The sequence below is a fragment of the Triplophysa rosa genome, linkage group LG17 (assembly GCF_024868665.1).
Source record: "Triplophysa rosa linkage group LG17, Trosa_1v2, whole genome shotgun sequence".
Lineage (NCBI taxonomy): Eukaryota > Metazoa > Chordata > Actinopteri > Cypriniformes > Nemacheilidae > Triplophysa > Triplophysa rosa.
Genome location: NC_079906.1, coordinates 15,162,866 through 15,186,695, shown reverse-complemented (window position 1 = coordinate 15,186,695; position 23,830 = coordinate 15,162,866). Strand labels below are relative to the sequence as shown.

The 23,830-nt window shown below is 36.8% G+C and overlaps 1 protein-coding gene across 1 annotated transcript in view; it reads right to left on the bottom strand.

Annotated features, from left to right (window-relative positions):
* LOC130568214 (nephrocystin-4-like) overlaps positions 1-23,830 on the bottom strand; it is a 125,850-nt gene that overhangs the window by 61,919 nt on the left and 40,101 nt on the right. The window contains exons 7-8 of the mRNA XM_057356932.1: positions 9,829-10,022; positions 4,324-4,438 (exon numbers count right to left, since the gene is read on the bottom strand). Coding sequence (XP_057212915.1) covers positions 4,324-4,438; positions 9,829-10,022 — 309 coding nt within the window. The remainder of the gene's footprint in view (positions 1-4,323; positions 4,439-9,828; positions 10,023-23,830) is intronic.

Below are 23,830 nucleotides of genomic sequence, written 5' to 3'. Positions count from 1 at the left end.
TTGTATTGCTTAAAAGTGAATACGACCTTGTTTTCTTTTCAGTATTTGAGGTCTCAAAAAACACAGAAGATCTTTTCTGTTATTTTCACCTGTTTCTCCCATTTTCATTTTCTGCAAATAAATGCAAACAAAACTCATATGTTTTTGAAATTTGTTAAAAAAATATTGTTAATAGTTCACAGAATGAAACAAAAATTATAATTTTACTTAAACACATACCTACTAACAAAAAATGATAAACAAACACATTTATATTTAATATAGTTAAATCTAATATATTACATTATATAAATGCATATTGAAAATATACTGTGTGGTCAAAATGCGTCGAACTACTAGCAAAATATGCTTCTATTGAACAATTCTGCTAAATATTACAAAATACAAAGTACCTAATTTAAAATTTATATTATAAGCATGAAAATATATTTTAAGAAGCAATCTCAAATCTTTTTTCTTTGTACAAAATAGATAGCACTGTGAATGCTAATAAGCAGAGTCTTTTATTCTCAGGTTAACTTTTGGACCTCACTGCACTCTAAAAAATAATTAATGGCATCTGTTGGCACAACTTAATTTAATGCATTGGTGCAAGTCAAAAATCGACATTTTGGGTATAATTAAAACTTTTAAGTGTAAAACTCTATTTTGATGAGTTGTGCTGACTTAATAATGTAGATAATTACTTTAGCTTAATATTCGGTGTAATTTTAACCTAAAAATCTGTGTTTATGTGTTTACGACAATATTTAAGTTGCAGTAACTCAAAGTAATTGGCTAGATAATTTAATTTTTCAACACCAATGAGTTCCGAATTTCAAGACTCCTCCCAAACCATGTAACATACGTAAACAAGTTCAAACTCTATGTGTCAAGTGTTTGAAAAATAAATTTGTTCATGTTCAATCATTTAACTAATCTATTACAGTTGAGGGTACATGACTGATGCTTGTTGTATCAAAGTATAGCATTGTTGAGGATCTCCATTTCCCATAATGCATTGCATGGTACTGGATAATGAGAGTTAATGTAGAAATACAGAGTTATTTTATGGATTTTTATCAAGATGAGAACAGCATGAGACTTAATAATGTTTATATTTTGTTCTCTTGGCACTTAAAAGGGTTTTGGTTATGTTAGTGGTTTTAAGACGTTACCATTGTCTTGAAGGATAGAGCATTTGCTGAGGCTATGGTTAGGCTCAAAGAAAATTACCACAAGTGCTGTTTTACTCAAAAGGCATCTCATTGGAGATGCTATAGGCACACTTAGCTCTTGCTTTTAATTGTTATTGAGAATTTTGTAAATTGAGATATAAAATAAAAAAGTGTATTTGCAACCAGTGTCTTTGATTAAATCAGTATTAAAAAAAAGTTGGAACATCTTAATAATTTCAATAATGAGCAACAACTTTTAATTTGATTAAAAATAATGTACATTTCATCTAAGAGAAAAAGTAATCTGTCTGACCCAATGTAGTTTGTTGGATGAACTTAATTTTGTTAGTTGTCACAACTCAAAAATATTGATGCAAACTGTACTTTTTTTTGAGTCTACACAATATTTTTTAGAGTGTGTATACAATAGTTTTACAACAAACCATGTGACTTATTATTGAACTCATACTGTACTAACAAGGGATATTGTATAGGCTAATGTACAGGTGGTTTCAGAAGTTGACAAGAAAGGACACAGCAATTGGGAGAGATAAGTGTTCAACACATTAGCTGCTAAAATGTAAGAAAAATCTCTCTCTCTCTCTCTCTCTCTCTCTCTGTGCTGCAAGTCAGGTCTTTCTATCTTCAGGAGGTCGTGTCTCATCCCACCTTTATTAGTCACTATGATGACTTTCAGACACCTTCCTTCACCACACTCTATAAATACACCTATAACGCAATTACTCCATTCCTCTTTGACTGTCTCTCTCTCTCCTCCTATCTGTCTTCTCGCATGCTCACACCATCGTCATTAGGAATTTAGACACACACTCAAATTTCTTTTTTTAACCTCAAACTCAGCCCAGTTTGAGATCTACAGTTCGTGCGAGGTGACACTTGTCCAACACTTCTGACTGTCTCCCCAAACCAGGAGCCTCGACAGCTTGAGAAATTCTCTGCTTTCGAAAAGAAAATTCCTTCACACTTGCATCTCATTTTATGAAAATGTTCATCTCCTGGAATGATTTGAAAGTTAAAAACGTGAGGAGTTCTCAGATTTGGGATTACACGCGTGTGAGTAAATGATGAACCGTTCCTTTAAAGGGGTCATATGGCGCGAATACGTGTTTTTTTGTTTCTTTGGTTTGTTATAAGTTGCCCATGCATGTATAAGACACGTAAAATGGCTAAAATGAAAGATGCATTCTATCTAAAAGCGAATGCTCACCCAGACCTGCCTGAAACGTCTCGTGTAACCACACCCCCACAAATCTACGTCAGTTTGTGGTATGATTTGACTAAGACCGCCCAAATGTATACGCAAGTAAGGTGGGCGTACCTGTCAGTACAATTGCTTTGGAACCTGATGTTTCAAATATGGTAAGAGTCGTTACATTTCCGTCACATCCTTGCAGTATTCGACCAATCACTACGCACTGGTTAACTGGCCAATCATAGCACACCTCCCTTTTTTTAGAGCGATGAGCTTAATAAAAAATCAGCGCATTTCAGAGAGGCGGGGCAAAGAGGAGATATAAACATGCACGGTATGTGGAAAATACAGCGTTTTTAATCTTAAATCGTGTATACACATTGCGTTACATCGAAAACAAACGATAATATTTGTTTTAGCTGTGTCACATGACCCCTTTAATTGGTGAAAATAACACCATCGATCACTAACAGCATTCATCCTATCGAGCACAATGACAATTCCACCCACACGTGTAATTGGCAAAATCTCTTATGACTTAACCAGGGCCACGAGTGTTTTTAAAACATGCTGTGTTGCCTGGCAGAGAAAAACAAGCCCCCTTGAGACGGATTCGATTTCAGAGTTTGTGTGCGCTAAGGCTGCTCTAGATAGACCAAAGAGCCACATTTGTGTCATTTCATTAGAAGGGGCTAATCCTGAGGGTGTTAAGACTGAAGCAGGGCCCTGAGCACCGAGAGGAGAGCTGGGGTCCAGGCGGATGAATGACGCCTGATTGGATTGGATGCCTTTGTGCCTGCCGCCTGGAACCTGATATTCACTTTTTCTATCTTCAACCCCTTCTCAATCTTTCTCCCAAAATGTTTATTTACTGAGCCTGTCTGGTCAAGGATGGCTGTTTAATTTCCTCAGGGAGAGGCAATGAGGGACACGGCAATACTCCAGAGAGGCAGACGGACTGGGACCGAGATAAAGAGGGAGAGAGAAACTGTGAGAGTGTGACAGAGTTATCTCTCAGATCCGCTCACAATTAGACAGCGTTCCGAAGAGAGAAGGCAAAGTCTTCTTCTTTCCCTGAGGACTCTGAGCTACAGTAGATGGGTTAGGTCACAGAGGTTACATTACCATCCATTAGCCTGGAGGTCTCCGGAATACTGAACCGTTTTATCTAATAAAGAGCAAAAATAAAGAGCAGACGTTCTAATACATTCTGAATGTAAAGTTAAAGACAAATGAAGGAATTATTTTCTTTGTAAAAACAGTCTTCTGGCATTAATTGACAGGGATCAAAGTCAATTAGCCGAGATGTTTGTACAGTGCATTTCACATAAACTAAGACACTGAACCCTACAGCATTCACCAAACTATACGTTTTGCTATTTAAATGTGCGACAAAAGTCAGCCCATGTTGGGAAATGAGCATCCAAAAAACATTTGCTCTCACTCTCACTGTGAATTTTGCCAAACAGGACAAGAGCCTGGACCAGGACCATGTTAGTTCTGGAACACCTTTTCTATCTGCTAAACAGCATTAGGGATAGATTTAAAGTTCGGTTAAAAGCTGGAGTTTTGCCTTGAACAACAAATTGATAATGTTGGTAACCGAACAACAACGGTACCCATTCACTTGCATTGGTTTTGTGTCTATACAGTAGAAGTCAATGAGTACCGCCATTGTTCAGTTACCATCATTCTTCAAAATATCTTCTTCTGTGTTCTGAAGAAGAATGAAAGCGTTTTAAAATGATAAGAGGGTGAGTAAATGATGACAGATTTAGAATTTTGGGGGAACTGTGCCTTTAATATAAGCAAACAGTCCGGTCCTCCTAAATAATGTTTGGAAACGTGTCATGAGCAAAATAAATAACAGAGGAGGTTTCCTCGTTTCATTCAAGTGAAGCCAAGAGGGATAGAAATTGTAATAAGTTTTAAAAGACGACTGTTCGGTCTCACCTGCCCATCTCCAGCCAGCGGACAAGAGAAAACATGTTGGAGCTGGAAGATGATGCTGAAAGCTGAGTGTCTCATCAACTTCAGCTCCACACTGCCACGAAGAGACAGTCTATCACTGCAGGAGGGAGAAAGAGAGCGCCAGATCAGTCAAACATCAGAGACAACAACTTAATACATTAAGCTCAGCATGGAAGGTTGTGTAATGGACCTACACACCCACACAGACCCAGAAAGACTTATGACATTCATTAACGTGGCATCTCAGTTAACTGTTTTATGGGGTTTGGAAAGCTCATTGCCAGTGTCACAAACTTTGGCTACATGCAGACATTGTTCTTGAACAAAGACACCTGGGGTTTGACGCTTACAGTCACACTTAGTTCTAATTACAGTTCTGACCATTAAATGGATAGTTCCCATAAAACATGAAAATTTTGCCATTTACTCCCACGTCAGTTCCAAACCCGGATGCTATTCTTTGTTCCATAAAGCACAAAAGAAGAGATGTTTTTTAATAATTTATTTCCCGCTCATTTCCATGCAATTGCAATGAATGAGGACTGGAGCTTCAAAGTTTCGAAAAAGAATTGAAATGCAACTCAAAAGAATCTTAAAAATATTTCGTAAGATATATATGCTATATTTTCTGAAGCAAAAAAGCTTTTTGTTAAGATGACAAGTTAAATTTTTTGCTTGGTATTCCCTGGTGACTGTAGATTGTTGATTATTAGGTTAAGAAATCATGGAAATGGCGCAATCCATAACTTTTGCCTTTATCATCTCATCCCTGTTTGAAAGAAAATTGGAGGTTACTTTACGTAGGTTGAAATGAAATGTGACCCTGGACCACAAAACCAGTAGCACGGGTATATATGTAGCAATGGCCAACAATACATTTTATGGGTCAAAATTATCGATTTTTCTTTTAGGTCAAAAATCATTAGGATATTAGTAGTAATATTAATATAGTAAAGATCATGTTCCATTAAGATATTTTGTAAATTAACTAGCACACATATTGTATATTAAAAATTCATTTTTGAGTGAATGCAGCAAAATCGCGAACAAAAATGACTGGAAACAAACCTACAAACTTCGCTCGCTGCTGCCCGCTGTTTGGGAATTACCCACTCAAGTTTGATATCTACTGTATGTAAAGCTTAGAATTTAGGCTTTTGAGTTCATCTACTCTCCATCATTACAGTGGTAAGCCAAAACCTGTTTCTTCTTAGCAACCCTGCTACAGCGCCTCTGATGGACTTTAAAGGCGATTTTCTCAATATTTGGATTCTTTGCACCCTCAGATTCCAGATTTTCAAATAGTAATATCTCGACCAAATATTGTCCTATCCTAACAAACCATACATTAATAGAAAGCTTATTATTCAGCTTTCAGAGTACGTATAAATCTCAATTTCACAAACTTGACCCTTATGACTGGTTTTGTGGTCGAGGGTCACAAACGAGGTCAAACTGATGTTAACCGCAAAAGTCAGGTTATCTGGGTAAGGAAAATCAATATAACTAAAGAGGTCATGTTATAAAATAGGAAGCCTGAGGGACGGCGTTATTTGGAATTAAATGATGTTGGGTAATGATGACAAAATTATTTTTAGTGGGTAAACTACTCCCTCAATAAATTAACGTCAATAAAACTATTAAGCACATGGCAGGGAGAGCAATTGCATAAAATCAAATTATGCATTTAAAAAATCTTATAATACACTTAAAACACTAACTGAGAACCTGTTAAGTTTCCAAAAAACAATGTTATTTAAGAAATTCTTGAAATAAATCCTAATTGTAGGAAGAACACAGCTCCGCCACATTAACTTGACAAATGAGCTTTTGAAAGTCATATAGCGCTAAAAGAAAAAGAACAGTACATCTGTGGCAATTTAGCAGGAGCGGTACACAAAGTTTTAAGCTAAAAAAGGTTTGCTGGCCCTGCTTTTACTGTTCGTGCAACTTTAGAATGCCATTGTTACAGTCTTTCACCAAATTATGCATATATTCATGCTCTGTTTTCTGTTACATCATTATAGCCTTTACAGTCTGATGCTGAAACTTAAATACACAAGCAGGAGAAAACAAGAAACATGACAAATATAAACATTCACTTTTCAATATCAATTTCACATACAAAAAATTATCTGATGATGAAGAATAAAGTTATCAAAGTGTTCATTACTACAACATAAACCGAAGGTGTTGAAATTTCAAACTCAGGATTTATGTCAAACACTCATTTGCAGACAGGTGTCTAATCATTTGCATCATCCTTCCACAGGTTTCGCACGATCGCACTTGCGCTCAATGTCTTCATCGCAACGGTGTCACTTTTCGGCAGGAAAAGTTTTTAGTGCTAACGTCTCTATAATTACACCCAATTTCTCTCTCTTAAAAAGGGCAGAGTGTGATGCTCCACTCTCATAGACACCTAATTTCTCTCATTGGTTAATTATAGACCTCTTTCTCTCGCCGTGCATAACAGTGCTTGTGACTACCTCCGAGGGATCTGCACGTGGCAGTGACACTGTGGTGGTGTGGCTCTTTCTTTTCAGCGGATGGAGTTAAGCAGCCTTCAACAATTAAACCTTCATTACTCACTTTTCCTCTTTTTTTGTAGCGTTATAAATAGAGTGGAATGACAGAAAAGATGACAAAGTTGTTTTGTAATGTATACTGTAAAAAACAACTAGTAGGATTTACTTAATTTTTTGTGTTAATTTGCACACATTTTTGCACAATTTTTTTTAAAGTAAATTTTACTTTAAAATGTTTGTAAAGTTTTTTCACACAGTTTTCTTAAGTAAAATTTACTTAAACACACAAAAAACACTACTTGTTGTTTTTTACAGTGAGACGTGCATTACGGAGTTTAAAGTTCAGTATTTCAAGCATAAAGTACAGTAAGTTCAAGCATTTATAGTGCAGTCAAGCAAAACCAGTTTAATTAAACACAAGAGGCCTTTGTGTTAAAAATTAGAACTGATCTTAAATTACTTCCTGGAAATGAAAAGGTGTGAAAAGCTCTATTTGATAAGGATCGTGTTAAATAAGAGATGGAGACGATGAAACGAACGAGGTGAGGACACCTCTGCCCGGTAAGCACTAGGAGTGTAACGATACACTACTTTGCCAATTCAATACTATCCCGATACTTGTGTGCCGATTCAATATATATTGCGATTATATAACTATTGCGAGTGGATATTACAATTTATTGTGATTTTTGTTTGCTTATTAAAGACTAGGAAAATACTTGATCATACCATTGAAGAGACTGTATATCCGGGCTATTCAATTGGCGGCCCGTGGGCCGAACCCAGCCCTCGATGTAATTTGTTCCGGCCCTTCAAGTAAGCATAGTGTGAAAAAGAATCTGTAGAATAAATTTAGTTCAGTCGGGAACGGACCCTACAGTACTGAAGTGACGCGCGCCTGTTCCATTCCGAACGAGCTGCAGCAACACCAAGCAGGAGTCTCGTGACGTCAGGCGAGTAGCGCGACTCGCAAGCCTTCTCCCCTGTGGGACGCGGTGAACAGGACGATGACGGATGATAACTTTTATTAGTTTCATTTCTGACATTTTGCTAGCACGAATAGGACCACCATTTCAAAAGTACAGAGGCAAGGGCGGAGAACAGCGCCTGTGTAGGTTAATGTTGTTTCACTCACTGAAGTTTCCTTTTTTGTTACGCAGTTTTAAAATACAACACATGAACATGTTTGAATGTAGAAAAGATGCATTGTTGTTGTGCAGTTTAACATACAACATCAGCATTTTTAAATGTAGGAAAAAACTTTGTGTGTCTTATGGGGCAAAAATGTAAAAATACAACATACACGGCTCTAAGATTTAATCACGGATTTCAGGCATTAAACAGATGTTGCTGTATAACGCGGAATGGCACAGAATCTTTCAAATGTATTTTGTAAGATTCTATTATTTCTATTTTTATTTTCCCCTGTATGGTTCAACGTACTGTATCTACTGCAGGCTTTTAATATAGTTTATAAGTGAATACTGTAGTATACTGAAGTATTTTTTCATGTGGGCAAATATATTACTATTGTATAGTGAAGGACGGAAAATGCAGAAAAATTAAAACAGAAAAAAACGGAATTTGGGAAAAAATCAAACGGATTTCTTATTGTTGTTGTGTCATCCCTCATATTGCAAGCCATATCTCTCCGGCCCCTCATTTGGGATGCTTTTCATGAACTGGCCCCCATGACAAACTAATTGAATAGCCCTGCTGTATATTATGAGTCATATTAACAAAAACAATGCATCACATCTTTCTGAACTTTTATTTCAGGAGCATACACATACACAGTGTATATTTTAAAGTACCTTGAACCATGAAACTCAGTGTATGGCAGAGTTTGCATACCGTTTTAGTCATGTCTAGCGCTGCTTTTCCCAGTAAAGTGTAAAATCCAAAGTGTTTCCACACTTGGGATTTGAAACGTGAAGGTGCCGAAATAATTTCCAAGCTTTGATCCGTTGACTCGGCCATGATTTTTCTTAAAAAATCTTAAAACGGATACGACGTCGTCTAATACAGATACAAACATATGCTTTACGCCCTCTGTTGGAAGTAACTCCACCACCGCTTAGGAGAAGTAAAATAAAAAAATTAATTGATTCTGAGATAAACCAATCGATTTTTAAATCGTTTTTAAAAGAATTGCGATAGTTAGGTGAATCGATTTTTCCCAACACCCCTAGTAAGCACCAGGGAAAAGAATCAGTGTGGGGTCGAGAGCTAGAGTCATTAGAACAAGACAGATGGGGCATTAGGCTGGGACGACATGAGGGGATTCTGGAGTAGCCGTAAGGATCAGATCACCCGAAAATTCTGTTATCTGTCCTCACCCCATATGACTCTTTATTTTTTTCATTCACCAACGACAAAAGATGTTAAAGATGTAATCTATGAGCAGGTAAGCTGTCAAGCTCAGGAAAAAAAGCTAAAATGAATCTGGACTCAAGCCGGTCCATATAGGCTACCTCTTGTGACATATTAATGCAACCATTTGAAATCAAAAGTTTTTGAGAAATTTTGAACAATGTTGGTAACTGAACAACGGGGGTACCCATTCACTTCTATTGTATGGACACAAAACACCACCGGGTACCGCCGTTGGTCATATAGGTATAAAATGACAAGCGGGTGAGTAGATGACAGAATTTTTTATATTTGGGTGAACTATTCCTTTAATGCAGCAAGTTTGTAAAGATGAGATTTTAGACCTACAAAAGACGTATGGACAATTTTTATGGTGCTTTTTTGAAATATTCATTTTGGGTGATTTCTTTAACCTTGCAGACACAGGGAGAACATGACGTTTCTAGATTGTCAGACATAAAGATAAAGGATACCTGGGTACAATAAAAAAATAAGAATTAATGTACCATGACATTGTTAATAGCAGTATGACAAAATTCCTCTGATTTAAGTAAATTAGAGAGCGGCAGATGGACCAAGCACTCACTTGAATTTTTCCTTGGAAGTCTGTCTGAAGCTGCCGCCTGTGACGGCTCCGCGGGCCCCGGCCGTTCCGCTCCCAACGGCCTCACGCTCAAGCACCAACACCTGAGGTTTCTCCACCCAACCCCAGCCATTATGGACCCCAACCAGCAGCCTGCGTTCCTGCACCACAACCGAGCGTCCCTCCGCACCCCTGTTCTGATCACACACACATATGCACGTGATGGGAATTAAAAGCTGTTCTGATCAACAGACATTTACACAGGATTATAAGAACATGTATTTAAACACACACACAGATAGACAGACACTTGAGAAGAATTTCATGTGTGCTCTGCCAGAGGGGATACTGTGTTTGGCAGGCCTTGTTAACGTTTAATCCTCAGAGGAGATATGGGAACGGAACATGTGGATTGTGTTCGAAAGCCGTACAGTTCCGACTCTTCTTTGGGGGGAAGTGAGAGGGGCATGTAAGCTCTATTGATCCTCTCTCCCTGGATTGAATCTGAATGGTGTTTCTCTGGTAAGTGGCGAGTGGAACACTCAGAGGAAAAAGGATACAGAAAACGGGGAGGACTGATTTACTGAAGTGACTTATACTGGAAACCAAAGAAAGTCTCGATGGGCATATTGAGATTTGATTTTTATTTTCACTGTTTTACTTCTTTTTCCAAGCAGCAACGTGCGTCAACCAGGCAGATCGTGATAAAACGATGTGCACTAAGCCGTTTTGTTGGCGCCTTGCGTTCTATTTTTATCACGTTGTGCTTGATATCTCTGCCTGGGGTAAAATTTCACTGATCCAAAAATCCCACTCTACATTACTGCATTTTAAAATCAGATATGTTTAGTGCAGTGTTTTCACCTTTAAACTGTAAAGGACTGGATGAGTACGATTCATAAAATTAGAATTGAAACAAGGAGCAGAAACCAAAAAGGAAACAAATAGCAGCAATAAAACAAGATGCTGCATAGAGACGTTCATGTTGGGATGCAAATAAGTTAAAGGTCCAGTGTATGAAATTTAACGGCATCTAGTGGTGAGGTTGCAAATTGCAACCAACCACTCACTCCACCCCGCCTTTTCGAAACACTACGGTGGCTGACACAGAACTAAGATGTCGTCACGTTTTGGCTTCATTGCTGAGTTCATGTATTTAGGAAAAACACACTCTGTAACAGTTTGTCTGTTTAGGGCTACTGTAGAAACAACATGGTGAATTCCATGTAAGGGGACCCATGGTGTGTGTAGATAGAAATAACTAATTCTAAGTAATAAAAACATAACGCTTCATTATGTAAAGTCTTTATACACCTCTGAAGATATAGTTATGTATATTTGTATATTACACACAATTGGTAACATAAGACAACGAACTGTAACAGGACTGCCAACACAAGGAAAATAAATACGGCAGCAAATAAGGCAGGTAACGAGGGAGAGCACGTGGAGCAACTGAAGCAATAATAAGGTAACAAGTTGGCACATGGCAGTGTCAGAGCTCTGTTACAAAAAACAAGAATAAACTAGACAAAATTGACAGAACCCTGACACATTTCGATCAATAAATCGGTCAACATTTCGGTCCTCCAAAAAAATACACAAAGCTCCTTTAATTGTTTTTTAACCAGTTCATTTACATGAATTATCCAAATTAACATCTTCACTCAAATTAATCAATTGTAGAGAAAGGATGCTGCAAAAGAGGGTCTGACATATACAAAAAATATATGGGAAATACTGGAAAATATAATGCAATATATAAACTATTTCATTTCCATATATTGGAACCAAGCGCTTATATTTTTCAATATATGAAAAGAGGCAAATCCTCATCTTAGTCAATATATTGTAATATATTAATAATGTATTATTCTATATATTTTCGAATATATATTAAATCATTTGATATATTGACAGTTATTTTATAGTAAAAAATATTTTCTTTGCATAAGGGTTAGTCTCAATGCATAATATAACATGATACATTACACTGTATATTGCCACCTTGGAATTATAAGGTTCTATCATCATTCTGAGCAGTTTTGAGATAATGAGCTTCAACGTTTTTGCATTATATTTGACTTTGAAAATTTGGAATGGTCTCTTAATTTGTTCTGTGGCTGTATATACGATAGAAACAAATGTGTAGCATTTTGTCATGCAAGTTAGAAAAGTTAGTTTCAATGTCTTCATCACTGCCAAGAAAAGGTCCGACGGCTGTAACACAAGTTGTCAGTGTCCACAGATAACACAACACTGTCCCTTCCAGTCACACAACAAAGCATCATGGCTAGCCGTTACCCCGATCTCAGGAAACTGTCACCAGATGCTAAATATCGGGGGGGGACCCAGAGTCTACCTCTTTAGCCAGCAGCTGTCTCTGTTAGTCATTGTCCAGACATGTTTACAATAACACATCAATTAAACGCCAGCCCGCTGCCATTTTCTGAAGACTACCGGCAGACACCTGGCGTTTGGAAGATGCATTGGTTGCGAGGCGATGTGGCAGGAGCAGTCAGATGTTATTAATTGCAGCATTATAGAGGATCTGTAAAAGAAAGTACCAGACTAACAGCTCTTCTCTCCTGCTTCTCTTCAGGGTGAGAGTCAGATCTATCTGCACTGGCCTCCCACTCACTGCTCCTTCAATTAGCATATCAATTGTGCTGGGTGTTTTATATGCTGGCCCAAAAGAGGCAAGCCGGGTGAATCCCACTTTACAACGTGAATCATCCAGCTACTGCAGCCGCCACGAGAGCACCTCTAAATCCTTCCTTTAAGTGGACGTAACGCTGTTTTGTGCCGGGTTGGGCTTAATAGGTCAGATCTGTGCCTTTTTACGAGCGTGATGGGTTCTTGGTGTGCCGTTTATGTGCGCGAGCACATGAGGGGTATTTTAATTCAGGGCTTTTTTAACTAAAGGCCTTCCTGTAACACTTTTTTATTAAAGCTATAACATAAACATGTAAACCCAATCAAACACATGGCCCCCCTTCAATAACACCAGTGGTTACGGCCAGTGTTGGGTGTAACTAGTTACTAAGTAATTAGTTACTGTAATTTAATTACTTTTCCCTTGAAAAGGTATAGTAAGGGATTACTCTTATTTTTTCTCTAATTTAATTACAGTTACTTCTGATGTAATTGAACTAAATAGTGTAATATATTCAATAGTGGAATTGACATCAAGTCTCCCTTTAAAATGTATGCTTTAATGTATCCTTCGCACATTTGTATACTTTGGTCAGTTAATAAGAACAATTTATGTAGTTATTATTATTTATTTGAATGAATTAAAAGAGCCGTTTCATGTCTATCCTTGAATCAATTCTAATCAAGGTTGATGTAGGATATAGAAAGTAATTAGTAATAAGTAATTAAATACTTTTTGTAGAGAGTAATTTGTACAGTAATCTAATTACACTATTGAATATGTAATTAGTAACTAGTAATTCATTCATTTTTCAGAGTAACTTACCCAACACTGGTTACGGCCCTGTGAGGCACCGTGATTTTCCATGACTTCTAAAACCTTCATTTTGGTGCCAAATCACCTTTGGGTGACATGACAAAACTCAAGCTGTTTTCAAGGTCCAATTAACTGAAGAGTATTGTGAAACATTGCGATGTAACAAGCAGAGAAAGACAGTGTGTTGTGTAGAGGACACAGTGCTCCACAGAGACTGTGTATTCAGCAATTATTTATTTCATGCCTGTTTTCCTGAACAAAAGCGGTTTCAGTCGAGGGAGATAATTAAGCAATTAAATCATGTAGTGATGTGCCTGTTGTCAGCAAATACCTGTAACACAAAGCTCTCAGGTGACACGGCCCTGGTGACACGGCCCTGTGCTGAATTTGAGTGTTACTGTGAACGACCGCTCGCAGACTGTGCCGACAGACATGAGCATGTAATGTGGGATTTACAGCAACTGTTCCAATTTACACAGCACATAGATTATACTCCAGGTCAGAAGATCTCATGGAATCTATCACTATGTCCCCCTATAGGTTTAAGGTTTTAAAGCAGGGGGGCATATACTGGTAAAATATGGCTGCTGTATTTTTGCCATCAATCATTATTATTAGTGACTGTAGCGAGGAAGGCGGGACGAGAGCAGTGGGGCAGGAAGGCGGGGCCGGTGGCGTGAGTGATAATGAGTGTCAGCTGTACGCGCACCGGTCCCGCATGCCTCACGGGGAGCTAGGGAGCATAAGAGGACGAGCGACGGGACTGCCGACGAGAGAGGACCGGGCCCGGAAACTGTTAAGTTTGTTTATGTTTGTGTGGCCGGCAGTCGACCGTGAGGTGGCTGCCGGTCTTTTGTTCTTGGATTATTGTTTGTTTATTTTCATTAAAGTTTGTTAAATGTTCGCCGGTTCCCGCCTCTTTCCTTCCATTTTATTGAGCTTTGTTACAGTGACCCTTTATGTTTGTCACTGGGTCCTGCAAATATTTAACCAATTTCAACTTTGACAACACAGTATTTAATCATTTAAAAAGTATATGCCCGGTTTCACAGACAGAAGGTTTGAGGCTAGTTCCGAACTAAAATGAATGTTTGAGCTGTCTTAAGTGAAAATAACGTGCCCTAACATATCTTAAAATATTTAAACTAAGGCAGTGCTCTAGACTCATTTTCCCCACTTTCTCAGTTGGTCGCACCAATTTACAATTTGGTCGCACCATTTTTAATAGCTATCACAATGACCTTGCATAATGACCTCAGTTGATGAATCATTCTGTTAATTTGTCACTCTGTCTTTTAAAATGGTCGGGTATAGATCGCTTCATATTTGCGCTTTAACACTTGTGTTACTTCCCCGTATGTATATTTGTTATTTATTACTTTTATTTTATTTTGAAGGTTATTTTTTGCAGCGAGCAGTGAAAAATTAATGGAGGGTGTCGCTTATTTCAGCAGGGCATACACAAACATAAACGTAACTGCAGTATGAGAGGATTTAACTTTTTTATTTAAATGCATTTTGACCGATTAGTGAAAGAAAATGAGTTTTGTTTCGTCCATCGACGGGTGATGAATTCATTCATATAAAACTGAATGCTAAGCAAATTTTAAATTATTTTGAGAAATGTTGGTGAAATATTGTAGGTGTTGCATGCTGGGGAACTTTGTTCTTTTGTCTTTCTCCCTATCCTCTCTTAGGACTCTGATTGGCGACAGGTGTTTCTCATTACTGGTCTTGTGGAGGATACTGCTTTTAAACACAAGGGATCTGTTCTTCGTGGAGATTGTTCCTCCTGAGTTTTATGCTCTCGGCTGTCCCAGACAAAGACTGGGATCGTTGTGTTTGATGAACTATGTTCTTGTGTGAGCAAACTTGTTGAATCTTGAGCCAACTACCCAGTGTTGTTGTTTAGAGTAGTCTTAAGTGCTGGATCAGTCTGGCTGTAGCTTGTGCTACAAGCACGTAAGCAGACTTACTAAATTTCTTTGTTAACTTATTAGCCACCTTTTTTGTTTACAAACTTGTTCTTGTTCATTATTGAAGCAGTAGGGAGTTGGATGCCATTTTTCTTCTCTTATTTGCTAATAATTGTAACTCTTTTGGTTTTCTCCTGTTTATGGCTTAGCGAGGAAGACAGGGAAGATCCATGTTATTCATTTATACTATCTTTCCATTTAGTAGGTTATTTATATTCCCTCGGGGTGCAGTAAGTTTGGTTTATTTATTTGTTTGTTTGGCTCAACCCTCTCCCGAAGCCTATATGCTTCTTTATGTTTGTCCAAAGCTCTTTGTTAATTTTGACTGTTCAAGAATAAATTTATGAACAGAAACACTTGTTGTCATTTGTGCTGGGACAGAGGACAGAGTAACCTCATTTATTTTATTTTATCTAAAAATGTTACCCCCTTATACCCCTAGATTTTTGGGGTCTTAACACTTGCGAGCCCAATAAATCCAAAATAAATATTATTTGTTATTTTATACAGTTGTTATTATTTAGGTTAATATTCAAGTTATATATTGGCTATGAAATGATCTGACTCAAATATAACCTGTCACTCTTCACAAGCCTCCTTTATTGCCCTCTTTGCAAAAAGCTGTAATTTTGCCACTGGCCTTCTTTATTTTTACCACATAAAAATCTATTAATGTACTTTACTACACATTGTCATAAATTAACTTTAAATACTAAATCTTACTAAGCACTCTTGTTAAATGGTCTAAGCACGCTTGTGTTCTGAGGTGTTTTGCGTGACTGATTTGATGGGTTCAGACAGTGAGTCTCGTGAGTTCAGTGTTTGACATATGAGTTGTGAATGAATCGGTTCAAATGAGTCATTACGTTGCGAATCGTACATTAGTGGACATTGACGCGCTGTTTGTTTTTCACAACTGTTAGGACATCGCAAAAGATATAAGTTAACACGGAAAACACGTTATTGGATAGGATTTTTCCTTTATGTCAGCTGCATGTGCGGAACACTTGTCAGGGAAGAAAAGGCAACATGTTTTTGAGCACATTCACACCCAGCTGTAATTCAGGTAAAAAATATTCTCTGAAGGCGCCACATGATACATTTACTCTGACTTCCGACACGGACGTATTACAGACATAGTTGTATCCTATTTCCTTAATTTGGACTTCTGAAATTTCAAAAGGACAGCAATGATATATAAAACAAATAAAACATGCTTTAAAATATATATATATATATTTTAAAGAAGTTGTTACATGAATATTTCCCCAAACAAAATGAAATTATCAAGAAGCAGCGACACTAACCAACCTTTAGTAAACATTTATTATGGTTGTGGGCACCGAATCCTCTCAAAATTATAGTAATACCACTATGTTTTGACCGTATAGGAATATTCCCCATGAGGAATGCCCCTTATAAATTATTCTGCGTCATACATTAGGGCAAGGGTTAGAGGATAGAATATAAAGTTGTATGGTATTTGTCTATGTCATTACTCTATGTCTATGGAAAGTCACTATAAAATATAGAATCTCAAAATGTGTGTGTGTGCGTGCGTGCGTGCGTGCGTGCGCGCGCGTGCGTGCGTGCGTGCGTGCGTGCGTGTGTGTGTGTGTGTGTGCGTGCGTGCGTGTTACAAGGTTAGACAAAAAAATTATAATAAAATTGCAACAAATAGTTCTGTACAGCAATGCCATAAAATAACCATTTTGGGTTCCCGAAAGACCCATTCAGTCAAAGATTTTTAAAGAATCGTTTCTTTCTAACCTTTTCATAATCTAAAAACCCCTTTTCCACTACAAAGAATCTTTTACAGAAAAGGTTGACAGCGGTTCCTTATGGATCCATACAGCCAAAATGGTTCTTCTATGGCATCGTGTAGCACTGTTATTTTTTAAGTGTAGCTATACTTGTGAGGACCACATTTTTTAAAATGTCATAAAAAAAACTCAATGAGACTCATTGTCTCACTAGAAAATAAAAAATGTATATGCCTGGTTTGAAAACACCAAAGTTCTATAAGATGTCATTAATATAGTGAAACAAACCTGTGTTTATGCTTACCAATACCCCCACACAACAAAAGAAACGATATACATCTGTCAAAAGCAGCATACGCTCCAGCTCACTGCAGCGTGTCAACAATATAATGATGTATAATTAGCACAATATGCTTTGACGTTTAACCCAACAACTCTCTTCACTTTAAACACAAGCAAGCAGACATAAGTACAGAGTATATACTGCACTGAAAGTGATGGATTGACAGAAATCACGGAAACGGATGGGACACTCAGGGAAGGATAAAAGAATGGAGTCAAGTATGGAAAACAAGCCTGTCTGTGACTTATCTTTCCACATCGGCTAAGAAAAATATCTTATTTCGGTTTCAAACTCCTTCCCTGTTTTTTCTCACTCTCTCCTTCTCATCTGCGCTCTGTGCTGTCACAGATTTCACTTCCTGGGCCCAAAATATGAATATTTTAGAGCTAAGAAGCTGAAAGGGAACAATGAAATGGCCTGAAGTTAAATCATACCCCATTTCCAGCATCACGGAGCAGAGAGAGCGAGAAACAGAAGGGGAGAGAGGCGGAGTGATGAACGCAGTGCTGTGTATCTCACAGTAATGACAAAGCTCATCCTCTATCAACAGCCTCCGTTTCTCATCTGTGAAATATCTGGACTCTGGGGGTCACGCGTCGTCTGGCCCGGCGGCCGCAACAACAGGCCCTCTGACAGATGAGGCTGCTGCCACGGCGACAAGGATAAAGAATATTACAGAGTATTGAACAAATGCAGAAAACAGATGAGAGGCTTATATGGAACTGGCAAAAGTTTATGCTAGCGAACAAACTGAGACTCCGTGTCAAAGACATAAAAAACCTATAATGGCTGTGTTTCTTTTGCATCTGTTTGTGCGGTTGTCTCGCACATTTCTGTTTGGAAGATTGAGTTTGAAAGAGCTGGCTAAGTCCCTTCGCTCCATGAGTTCTGTATTTATTTCTTTATTTATTATTTGGATTTTCGTTTGCAGAGAATAGATGTGCTCCCATTGGCATCACAAGCAGCGAAATCAGCCTCGAACCGAAATGCCTTTGATGTTTTTGACGGTGGAATCAGAACAGAGGGCTTAAAAATAGAAACTGTAACGTTTGAACCTTCATAAAAGACTTCAATTCTTTCTAAAAGTGCATCACTTATTTAACTCCTGCATGTGTGAGTTGGATCACAATGTCATGCCTTAAAATGACAACAGAGTCTCCTCTTATTTCACCCCAGTCTGGATACCGTCACTCTGTTAAACAAACACTACGGCAACTGCAGTTCAAATAAAGACAGACTGTTGCAAGGAGCAATTTCACATTGTTCGTATTGCTGACAGTTAATCGTCAGCATTGTCAAACTAGTAACAATACATCTAGCAAAAGCTACGGAAAATGAATAAAAACACTAGCTGGCAAATTGATTTTATAAAAATGGCGATGTGCTGAACAGTCTGGTTCAGGCAAGTGATTGGGAAGGTCATTTAAACCAAATGCAGGAATAATGGCTGCAAGCAGAGACAAGCTCTGGAGGGGTGAGGGTCATCGTCCTATTCAGACGAAAAGAATTGAAGAGGGTTCTTTTTTAGAAAAATAAAATTGGTTTTTGAAGGTTATTTTTTGTAGCGAGCAGTGAAAAATTAATGGAGGGTGTCGCTTATTTCAGCAGGGCATACAGAAACATAAACGTAACTGCAGTATGAGAGGATTTAACTTTTTTATTTAAATGCATTTGACCGATTAGTGAAAGAAAATGGGTTTTGTTTCGGTCACGCTCGACTGGCGTGGCTGAAGAACCCAAATGCAGGCAGGCGTGAAGGGGTTAACAAAAGAGGTTATTTAACTCAAAACACAAAACAAAAACCCACGCAGGGGTAAAATAACAAAGACAAGGGAATAAGAATAGCGGACTAAACAGGAACAATAACTAGACTAACAGAACACTTAAACTAAACTGACAACATCTAGATAAACATTTACTCACAAACAGGAACAAGGTACAATGACTAGACAGGCTTGGGGAAACACTACGGTGGCACACTGGAAACACAGGAACATGGAAAGTAATCCAACAGCACAAGACAACGAGACATGAGGGCATTTATAGGGGAAGACAAACAGGGATAACCACACAGGGCAGGTGGAAGACATTAGACACGGCTGGGAAACAATACAGGAAACGAGAGGGGCGGGGCTAATGACGAGACACTGGAGAGAACGCATATCATTGTCAAAAGGACAATAATATGTTTCCCTCCACACATAACCAAAGGCTTTGTCATGACTCTGCCACAGGACCAAGAAAAACATGACTAAAGGTCTTTGCACATACAGTCCGAAATTTTCGTATGCGTTTTTTCGTATTTGGCTCTTGTTTGTACGGTGTCTCTGAATTGTTAAAAAAGGCCACTTAAAATGCTTGATACGGATGCGAAAACGCAGAAAATCGAACCGGTCCGAATTTTTTATGACGGACGAAAATATCGGAGGCAGTGTGTAAATGTGATTGACACAACGTGTGGTCGTATTTATTTTTAACGTGCGGAAATTTCGGACGCAAATTTCGGACTCAATGTGCAATGGGCTTAAGTGTATGGAGGACTAAACCTGCAAAAATTATAAATAAATGAATGTATAAATAAATAAATATATAAACGAATAAATGTAATAATATGAAAATAAATACAGGAATGAATGGTTTGATAAAACAAAATAATTCGTTTTAGCTATTATTGATCTTAGCTTTAACTTTTCTTTTCATTTTTTAAATTGATTTATTATTTTTTGTGTCCATTTTTAATTATTTTTAATTATTTTATTTTTTTATTTTTAGATTATTTTATTTATCATTTCCTTTTATTTTTACATTTATTTATTTATACGTTTATTTATTTTTATATTTATTTATTATCGCATGTATTTATTTCCACTTTTATTTATTTATTCTTGAATTTATTCTTACTTTTCTGTGTCTTGTATGATAATTAGATGGGTTGGTCTTGCCTACTATTGGTTCAGCGTAGATTGAAGCGTTTGATCGATTACTCTTGACTTGTTTTGGACTAACGTCACGTCACTCACTGATCGTTTGCTTCGTGTATAACGTTAAGTAACTATGGCGGGCGCACAATTAGCTAGAGAGTTACAGCATTTAGCCAATGAAGTCGATAACCATGCATCAAATGACTATGTGTCATTCAGATTAGATGCATTTATTGATGATTTATTACAGATTGACGGCGAGATAAATGACAAAGTTCTTCCTCGGTTGTTAGCCTCTTTGCAGCACATTCAAAGTCTGTGCGAGTCAGAGGGTGCTATGGTGGTGTTACAGTTCAACTGGTGAAAATCATAAAGCACAAAATGTAATAAGGTTTAACTACACAGATGAGCTTGTAAACCGAAGTCGCAAGCTAACGCTTTGTCAAAGTGATAGTTATAAGCAGCCTTTCGGTTAGAAAAAGCGTAAAGATTTAATGTAACATGATGTAACATAATGTAAATGAATTGAGACATAGTGAACTTAAGTCACAAGTTAACACGGTAGTAATGAGCATCGTTCTTTCACTACAGGGGCCATCAAATGGAAACCATTCCTTCTAAAAAGACGTGGTTACTAAACGGTACTCGTAAACTACATTCCATAAGAGATAAATAACACAGAGGTCACAAGTTAAAACGGGCATATTCCCTTGATTCATCCAGCTGCATATTGTTGTGTGACATCTTGATATTATTGCAAAGATCCGCAGCAGCTAGCATTGCGAAATAGCTTAGTGTGATTGTTACCGTAGTGACACGCTGCCTCGCTTTATTGTATGGGTACGAATCCCGTGTCAAATCGCTTTATTTATTTTTTCACCTCGCTTCAGCCGTTACGGGCGATCATACCAATAATTTGCAATCTTAACAAGAATGTCAAAATCATGTAACAAGAAAGTCTGTGTTTATTAGACATCTTAATATCAAGTCGTCTTGTGCTTTCAGAATCGACGAATCTGCTGAGGTCGTTCATGCACCTCTTTGGCAGAGGACCTGTAACCGGAACTTGGTCACCACCTTAGCACCCCCTGACTCGCACAGATTTTGAAGAACTTTGTCATTTATCTCTCCGTCAATCTGTAATAAATCCTCAATAAATGCATCTAATCTGAATGACACATAGTCATTTGATGCATGGTTATCGACTTCATTGGCTAAATGCTGTAACTCTCTAGCTAATTGTGCGCACGCCATAAACGTTATACACGAAGCAAACGATCAGTGAGTGACGTGACGTTAGTCCAAAACAAGTCAAGAGTAATCGATCAAACGCTTCAATCTACGCTGAACCAATAGTAGGCAAGACCAACCCATCTAATTATCATACAAGACACAGAAAAGTAAGAATAAATACAAGAATAAATAAATAAAAGTGGAAATAAATACATGCGATAATAAATAAATATAAAAATAAATAAACGTATAAATAAATAAATGTAAAAATAAAAGGAAAGGATAAATAAAATAATCTAAAAATAAAAAATAATAATAATTAAAAATAATTAAAAATGGACACAAAAAATAATAAATCAATTTAAAAAATGAAAAGAAAAGTTAAAGCTAAGATCAATAATAGCTAAAACGAATTATTTTGTTTTATCAAACCATTCATTCCTGTATTTATTTTCATATTATTACATTTATTCGTTTATATATTTATTTATTTATACATTCATTTATTTATAATTTTTGCAGGTTTAGTCCTCCATATAAGTGAGGCAGAGCCATGACAGTTTCATCCATCGACGGGTGTTGAATTCATTCATATAAAACTGAATGCTAAATTATTAAATTATTCTAGGGCTGTCAAAAATGAACTGTGACTTATCGCATGCGAAATAAAAGGTTTTATTTACATAATATATGTGTGTGTACTGTCTATAATAATTATGGATATTTAATAGACATATAAGTTTAAGAATTAAAAAAAAAACTATATTTATATTTATATGTAATATACATTATGTATATATGCAAAAATGTATATGGGCCATTCCACAGAATTCGTGCAAACTGCTGTCCCACATCAAAAAAACACATTTAAAAAGCATTCAAGTATTCAAATCTTAGTTGTTTACTAAGACCCTTTTATTATCTATTGAAACCCACAATAATATTTCTAATATCAGTAAGCTTAATATATATAAAATCATTATTTATTGGGTACTTTCAATTGGGAGATGGGTGTCCCGAACCCAACCCCTAAATTTCAACTTATGAAAAGTATATTTCATTTTTTTTCTTTTTTTTCATTGTTGTTTTTAAAAATATCTTTTTGATGTTTTTAAAAAAGTGAAGTTCAAAAAAAGATTTATTTTACATTTTATTTTTAAATGATTAAACTTTATGTAAAAAATGTGTCCCGGATTTTCGTGTCACTACCGAAACAGTGTATGTTTTAGTCCATTGGCTGAAACTGATTTTAGCCACACCCCTACATCTTGGATCAAGAACCATTACTGTGTCCCTCTCTCTAATAAACTACATGGTGAGTAGGAAATGTGTACCTTTGATATTATACACTTCGCATTTATAAAAAAATCTTTAAAAAAAAAGTATTTCAAGATGTTTCCAACTCTGATTTTGCACCAATTCTGTAGAATGGCCCATATACACATGTACATATTTCTTAAATATCTAAATGTATGTGTGTGTGTGTATTTATATACATAATAACTATACATAGTACATGCACATTATGTAAACAAAAACTTTCATTTTGTGATTAATCGTTTGACAGCCCTAGTTTATTCTTAAATTCAGTAATATATTTAAGTATTCAAATAAATAAATAAATATGAATTATATTAACAAAAAGTATGCACTAAGCAAATATTTGTACAAATTATATAATCTAAATAAATCAAGGTGGATATCACATGACATTTATCCACAAAAAAAACATGGCATACAAATGGATCGATAATCAATTACATTACTGCACCAGCAAACTTTAATTGAACTAAACTCCTAGAGTTGTGCAATTTACATAACCCACACAAAAGAGTTCTTTGGTCAGCAAGTCCTCAGTTCCGTGAGAATAATAAAAAGAGTCTGACTAAGCCATTGAATTTTCTGAGATGACAATGTGGTCGGAACAACTCAAGGGTAAGTGACAGAACAAAGCCAAACTTCCCTGTTTTAATTTGAATCACAGCTCAACCCACATAATAGACATTTAATGACTTTGCAATACAATGTATCGAGATTTATTGACAAATGGCTTGTGCCTGGAGTAACGGGGAAATTATTTCCAGTACAATCAGCGACATAACTAATAGGAATGCGTGATCGCCTACAGAACAAAGAGATAATCACGATTAAGGTAAGTAATTATTTTCTCTTAGAATTAAACACGAAATGCATTTATCATCCACTAGGCAAAATCATACAACTTAGAAAAGTAATATCACAAGTTACATAATCAGTTATGATATCCACAGTACATAAAAACAGTGTGGAGCGATTGT